Source organism: Nothoprocta perdicaria, unplaced genomic scaffold (assembly GCF_003342845.1).
Source record: "Nothoprocta perdicaria isolate Ctin4 unplaced genomic scaffold, notPer1 scaffold_221, whole genome shotgun sequence".
Classification (NCBI taxonomy): Eukaryota; Metazoa; Chordata; class Aves; order Tinamiformes; family Tinamidae; genus Nothoprocta; species Nothoprocta perdicaria.
Window position 1 is genome coordinate 462,548 of NW_020455423.1, and position 8,081 is coordinate 470,628.

The 8,081-nt window shown below is 34.8% G+C and overlaps 1 protein-coding gene across 2 annotated transcripts in view; it reads left to right on the top strand.

Annotated features, from left to right (window-relative positions):
* The window catches only part of VTA1 (vesicle trafficking 1), a 37,089-nt gene extending 34,267 nt beyond the window's left edge, over positions 1–2,822 (top strand). The window contains exon 8 of one of the 2 annotated variants that reach the window (XM_026039199.1): positions 1,071–2,822. In XM_026039199.1, coding sequence (XP_025894984.1) covers positions 1,071–1,216 — 146 coding nt within the window. In that variant the 3' untranslated portion in view covers positions 1,217–2,822. The remainder of the gene's footprint in view (positions 1–1,070) is intronic. The other variant, XM_026039198.1, reaches the window with a different exon arrangement.
* The last annotated feature ends 5,259 nt before the right edge of the window (positions 2,823–8,081 follow it).

The window sequence follows — 8,081 nt, forward strand, 5'->3', positions numbered from 1 at the left end:
AAATTGTTTATGGTTTATAAAATACTTGTGGGTTACCTACTGAATATTGCATATTGAATCTTGCCTTCTGAAATGCATATTAATTTTTAGTCTTATCTATAATTGCTTGAATGTCTTCATAAGATGATGTCCTTTACAAAGTGCAGTGAGAAAAYATGAGTAAAGGTTTTAGAGTTGGTACATTTTTGGAATGGTCCCATTCGGGATTAGGCCCATGACTCCCAGGGCATTGGTGGTGGGGGAGGGACGTCAGCATGCCCGTATTTTATTATGCAGGCGCCAGGGATGCTCTTCACATACCAAATGTTCTGCCACCTGGGACCGGAGTTCCTAATGGCCTTTTAGGAAGCTCTATGTGTGTTTGGTCAGCACTACAGATTTCCAAATATTTGAGCCTCTCATAAGAAAATACTCTGAGTAATAAATGACAGATAATTGTTTTATAACTTATTATGAGAATTTTTCCTGCTAACGGTTGGCAGTATTACAAAAAGGATATCTTTAGTGTTGTAAATAGTGGAACAAATAGTGTGTGTGCAAATAGTGTAACAAATATTAATTGAATACAACAAGTAATAAAGTATGTAAAAAAGAAATATATAAATAAATATTCCAGTGAGAAATGTTTGTGCATCTAAAAGTTACTCACTTTCAGAGGGAACAGTTCTTGACTGGGAGTGTATTATTCCCAAAGTAATTATACCATCAACACAGAAACCACTGTCCTTGTTTGTTGCAGGTTGTAACATGATAATAGCTAACTTATTGTGACTAAAAGGCACTCTCTTGCTTTCTTAGGTGAAGAGCAGATCTTTCTCAAAGGTATTGACTTACTCATGAAAGGCACTGCGTCATATAAATACCAGTGCTTTGAAAGGTTCTCTTATGTTTTTCAAATGGCAGCAGCAAAGTTGACCATTATATGAAGGGAAAGAAGAATTAACAGAAGAAACAACATACCCTGGTCTTTGTAATACTACTGCAAATATAAGTGAAAAGCAAATAATTTGAGGTGAAAATTAAGTCAGATTTATTTTGTTACAACTTTTTTTATAATTTTATTTTTGCAGGGGAAGTCCGTTTGACTCCAGAGGACTTTGCCAGAGCTCAAAAATATTGCAAATATGCTGGCAGTGCTTTGCAATATGAAGATGTGAGCACTGCTGTTCAGAATCTGCAGAAGGCCCTCAAGTTACTCCTTACAGGCAGAGAATGAAGCCTTTGTGCAGCAGATTTGCATCTTTTGCCTAAAGAACTAACAGTTTATTATTGTACCTGTTAGGGGAATGGAGTTATACAGAAGTTCTCAATCCCATTGCCCGTGACAGTGAAATCACTGTTACAATGTCAGATACCAATTAATGGTACAGTAGAAATCACCAGCTGTTTTCATTTTCTGCTCAGTGGAGCTAGAAAAATAAGGAGGCAGTGGATTAATATAAGCAAAATATTGAAGAATGTACTGCAAACACTGCTCAAGAGCTAGAATTCATGTTGCAATATTTAGATAACTGGAGGGGGGAAACACTGAATTTCTAAAATCTTSAACAGATGAGTGTTCTGTTTAAACGCAAAAACAAAACAACAACAAAAAAAGAATATCTTTCACTCTAAATTATTTTGGTATCATCTGAGATCCCAGTCAAAGTTGAGGAAGACTTGCAGGCATTTATATTTCATTTTTAAATATRCTGGAAAGCCATCTCTTGATACTTCAGATAGAGTCATTTTGATGATGTTATTTCCCCACAACTTCATGGACTGCRCTGTGTGGTCTTGATATTGATTCTTGCTCCTTTTGCATGAACATTTAAAATTTATATAGATATGAGTAGTTAAGAGAAAGCACTGATACTAACTGGAGGTGATCCTGAAACYAAGAGATAAAGATTTTAAACAACATGAAATATCAGGGAGATTTACTTCATAGCTGTGCCATCTCTTCAGTAGGCTGAATCATAGACCATTTCTTCAACAATTATTGCAATCAATCTCCGGTATTAGTGTCATAGAGTGTGGTATTTCCAGCCAATATTCTTTTCTGTCCRCTTTGTTGTAGAGACTTTTTGGACTACAGAATTAATTAAAATATCTTTGAAATTGAATTTGGGKTCTTTATAAGTCTGTCCTTGTAATTATAGAGTTCTTTATTAATAAAATCCATCCATGTTGTTCTTTTTAAGAGAGGAAAAAAAAAAAAAGAAAAAGAAAGTCTTTTGTCTAATGTGAACTAGTGAGTGCACCCTAAAGCATGTCTGATTTATGTAAAGCATTTTAATGTCAGATTATGTGGTATGTCTTTCTTTCCAATTTGCCAGATGAAGTGTGTGTATCCTTTGTAGCTGCACTGTTTTCCAGTGACTAAAATGCACCTGATATTTAAAGCAAAAAGAGGAGAAGAAGAAAACCAAACAAAATATAAGGATGCATTAAATTTACCCGCTGGTAACCGATCTGTTGAGAGAGCAGGATTTATTTAACAGTGAATTTGAAAAGGGTAGTATGAAATTAATTGATATATCCTAAAGCAATTAGTTGAGCAAGATTTTAAAAATGAAACAGATCTGATATTTGATTTGTTTTATGCTATGGGATGGTATGCTAACYTGGGCAGTGGTTTGGATTAGATTTGCATGGGTTTCAGAAGCTTAGAATTTTAAACGTTTTGGATAGTAATGCTCTATGAACTTGAGCAGTGAGCCTGTATTTTGTACAGCACTTCACGTAAGTTAAATCCTTCAGTTAGTTTCTGTATCAAGCTGATTAAGTGGAAGTTCTTCCATATGTATATTGCTGTGGGTTATATGGTGATAGGAAAAGCTGCTCTTTGGCTAAGAGGAGAATGGGGGGCATTCATCTGTGTTAAAAATACATATTGGATTACTATAACAATCATGAATTCCTTTCTTTTGTGGATCATATAGCTATTTATAGGTATCAGTTTCAGTCCCAAAAACCTAAAGGAGAAAGATATGTTTTCTTTATTTATAAAACAGCTAAAAGAACTTAGGGAAATTATATTACACATAAAATAACCCAGATATGATATAACACTTGTATGAATTAGRAGATTTTCAAGAATAATTGCTTTTTTAATCTTAGTTATTAAATGATGTGATAAGTAAATAACTAAGAAAGTTGCAAACTAAATTTAAATATTTCTTAACTGTCTGTTGGTTATATTTATGTTGAACCTCTAGAAAAGCAGAGAATCATCAGTGAAAAGCCATAAGTAATAGTATTAACACTTAAAAATGTGTAACTTTCCTGTGTCGAAAAAATAAAACAACTGTTACTGAATGAAATGGAGATAAAAATCCTTGTATTTCATGGAGAAACTGTCTGGTTTGGGGAGGTTTTTTTTTTTTTTTTATGGAAGCCAATACAGTTTGTGCACCTCTCTCTGACCTAAGGTTCTAAATTACATAGTTGTAATTATTTGTTGTAGTTGATTCAACTTAGAGAAAAGACCTGGTTTTTGTAATGTTTTGCTGTGTGAATAAACACTTCCTTTTTGAATATTGTCATCTAAACTGGTGCCTGATGCAAATAGTATATAGCAAAACATTTCAGATTCCATTAAGTATAGCCATGCTTGGGACAACTTAAGTGAGTCAGCCCAAAAGTTGAAGTCAGTGTTGCAGAATAGGCAGGGAAGGTAGATAGACAGCAGATCAATAATCTAAATTAGAATTTGTGACAGACACTGGAATTTATTGCCCCATTGTTAAATATTGTGTCAGCTTAAAGTGCTGAACAACTAATTTTACATCACTCTGAGTATTAAAGTGCCTGCCTATGTATCTCCGTCTTAAACCTAYTTCCAACACGCAGTTTCAATGGGAACTCACCATTTCTTATTGCAAATGTCAGTTGATAACTCTTTTCCACATAAGTTTTTGTTGACCTTTCTCATTTTTATTATGAGTTATCAATCCACTTCAGTGTATAAAAAAAGGAGAAATTTTTCTCCTTTTCTGTGTTCTTTACATTTTAGARTTTTAACCAAATTTAGGAGGCAAAATAGCTATGTATCTCTCTTGCTGTATTGCTGCCTTTCTGTGCACAAATATAGTCACAGCAAAAATGAAGACAACATGAATTTGTATCTGACATTTCACTCCTTCATAAGAAAGGAGTAAATGTTATGTTGCCACCAAAACAATTGGAACATTACATCAACATGTGGAATTTACATGTGATTATAGTGATGGTTCTGAATATGGTGCCCTAAATTACCTCAAAATAGGAACTTTGTAAAGAGCATCAAAAACAAATTTAAAAGAAAGTAAATGCAATGTGCCAGTGGAGAAAAATTTCACCCTGTTCATAACGGCAAAGGACACCCTGAAAGATGGAAGGGAAGAAGCTTCTACTTCAGATGAAAGATTACAGAAAGATATATAGGGCATCTTAACTGGGGAGGAATGTTAAAATGTCACAAATTTGCTCTGAACTGTAGAACAAAATTAAAGGAGAAATATAAACTAGTTGGGGCAATGAAAATGGAGACTTTAAATTTAGCTCTAAAGGGGAAGAAAAAAAAGATATTCTGATATCCCCAGAACTAATATACTCCTTAAAAATTGTCAGATATATTAAATAATAGCTCCTTAAAAATAGTCAGATATATTAAATAATTAATAGTTAATAATGGGGAGCTCTTTCTAGAAAGAAATATTATGAAACTKTGTAAATAACTGACATACAGTTTGTCCTTAAAAGGCTACCTTCTGATTTTGTGCTTCCCTTTTGTTTTGATTTGCCTCCCTTTCTTCTCTGCCTGTATTTGTTTTGTGGTTTTCCCATAGCTAGAGGGGAGATTGCTGTGTTTTCATACAGTGCTATGGATGAGTAATAGCCTACATGTTTAGACCTCCATGAGTAATTTGGGAAGATTAACAGGTTAACAATTTCACCATGTGTAGACCACAGAGCAAATGCAGAGATTTTTACTTCCCTCCAAGCTTCAAAGACCTCTTGGCAACAATATGGCTACAGTATTTGCAGGGTGGCATGTGGAAATGAGAGTCCTGTCGCTCATCAAGGCCCAACAAAGTGTCCAACTCTTGGAGTTYAGAGACCGGCTAAATTTGAAGGACAAAACTCATATCTTATAACCTTAGAATGTTGTCTGAATTGTCGGTAAAGTGTCTTCTGTGATTTCCTATGTCATTTGGTATCGCACTTCAGTGATGAGGGTAGTATTGGAATATAGTCAGATCTGAAATAAAATGTAGTCAGAGATTGTGAATTCTAAGGAAATGTGCACTTACAAACTATGATCAAGTGTAGTAATGCCTTGATAAGCTCTAACAAGTTAGATCTGGTACTGGAAGATTTTTAGTATCAATAGAAAGATGCATGTTTCCTGATTTATTCTATTGCTTGGCAAGGTTTGCATGCAGTAGGATTTTGTGAGCAGAGGGTGGTTCATTTTTATGAGTTCTCATCTTGCTTTTCCTGTTAATAGCTTTTGTGAGTGTCTTACCCTCCKTGGAATCAAATTTGATGCTTCACGGAAATTATAGCTCCTGGTAACTGGTAAAATATGGAGCTCAGTAAAGAAACTAAAACAGTAAATGTGCTAATCTTCATACAGATATGAAAACTTGAGGTTGCAGTTTCTGACAGTGATTTGTCTGGTTGATTAAATCATCTTTTTCTCAACTCATCTGTAGAATGGGCTTCTTTAGATTTAACACTTATAATAATAATAATGCAATATAATAATGCAAATCTGGAATGCATTAGACAATGCTTCAGTGCAGGTTAGTAAGATTGAAATAATGGGTTTGGTTTTGATTATTGTTGATGAAAGTTATTAAGCAGTAATAGATGCAAAGAAATGCTGCTGGGATGACTAAGAAGATGGATAAGCTATTGCAAGTAAATTGAGTTTAATACAGAATGGCTTAGGGCAGCAGGGACAAAAGAGCATTAACATATTTTAAACCCCCTTGATAAATAATATATTGATATGATTCTTTGTAATGCTGAAGTGATTCTGAATTTTTAGATTGTCAGTTTGAGGTCTGGAGAAGGTTTGTCTGACACTTTTTAAACTTGCAACATGAAACTTCTTAGAGATATAAAAGACACAGATGTAAAGCATTTTTTTTTCAGGGTGTGGTGCCACTGAAACATACAACTTTGCAGGACCTGACCGATAGCTAAAATCCTGTAAATTGTTGTAAAATTTGCCAAGCATTTATGTGATGCTGAAAGCAACTGAGTCCATCAGTCCTAGGTGAATTGAGCAACCACTGTCCTGGGAAAAATTCCTTGTTCAGTGTAGATATGAAAGCTGTATTTGTAAATCACGCCTAGACCTCATGATCAGTGCACTTCAGCTCAGCAGCCTTTTGATAACAGAGCTGTATACGTATCTGGCCTTTATCCTGCGAACACTTAATTCTCTGTGTAACTTCATCTGTGTGAATGGTCCTAGTGAGCCAGTACTGAGTACTCCTGTGCTTAAGTGTTTGCTGCGTTGAGGCAGAAACCTTAAACAAGAGGCACATTATTTGATGTTCARTGAAATATAGCTAGAACAATGATGGTGGGGCGCAATCTAGGGTATTGCTAGCTCTCCAACTGTGCACTTTGTAAACTCATAAACTGTAGATTATTTTGGGACAGAAATCTTCGGCCTCTTCCCACTTATATTTTCCCTGAGAAATGCTCAGGTCTTACTTGCTGCTCAGTTGATTTATTTGAAAGATAAAACCTCTTTCTTGRTTTCTGACTTGCAGCTGGCAGGAGTACTTCTGCAAGGGAAATCTGTTGAGTCAGTCTATGTGTTGGGAGATTCCACCATCATCCCTCTGAAACAAAGGCCTTGCTGCTGGCACTTACTGAATGAGTAGTCTGTAAATGTTTGAATTGATGCACAAATATCTAGGAACTTTGAGAAAAAGTACTRAATACTGTGGAAGAAACTTGTTTTATTTATGTGACGAAGAGCCTACTACAATAATCCCCGTGCCTGTTGCAGCCTTAAATAGGATCAAACAGGAACTTGGTGACTTTGTTTAGAAATAAAGGACATTTGCAAAACTGCTGAATAATTTATTTGAGGATTTTGAAATGGAAGTTGCACAAGTCAGTTTTCACACAGGACTGTGTAGGACTCCTGGGAGGATAATGGAAACAGTGGAGGATAATGTTCACTGTTTTTTGATTCGTGAAGAAAAATTATTTTGCAGTGAGGAATCACCCTCTGAAGGAAAATATGCTTACTGCCCTTATGGCAAAGTTATCATTTTGCTGTGCTTATGGTAGGAAAAATCTTAAGCTTTAAAAGATCTTTCACTAAATGACGAAGTTAAGCACTTTCTGGGGACAAAATTAAACCTTTCAATAAATATACAGACTTATATGCAGAGAAGTCTCTGCAATATGAACATTTATGTACAAAAATCATTATTCTTTATGTTCTGTTTGCCTGTCTCTCACTGCTTCAGATTACTGTTCCATGGAAGCAGCCAGCTTGTTCATTCCTGGAGTTATCATGAGTCATAAATACATCACAAACAGTTTAAAAGAAACTCAACCTCTCCCCTGAATGTGGCAACAGTAATGGCAGGTACTTTAATCTTGTGTATAGGTTTTATATTTATGTATATGTATTTTGTTTTTAATAGTTACAACATAATGTCAATTAATTTGAGGTGCTGGTGGATGTTCTCTTTGGAAGATGAGATGCTCATGCAGATTTTTGTCTTTAGAGGCATATCTGCAAATGCAATTTCCAGAAATCCTTATAATTGCTGCAAAAACAGTAGGTTCTTGGAGAAGCAACAGAGATAGTCTTTGATAACATGTGATTGCAGAGCATGTAAAAAGGAAATAAGCGAAAAAYAATGTGAGGGTGCTGCAGAACTTACAGACAGATTGCTCTAASTGAAAGAAAATACTGTAAATAGAAAAATATTAATAATCGAATCAGAATTTTACAACTTAATTTATTGTGAAGATTTTAGCTACTAAAATGTGCTCCTGAATTTTCTTAACACAGATTCAAAGTTTATATAGTCACAAGTTCATCAATTTATAATGATTCTGCCCATAGCAATGTT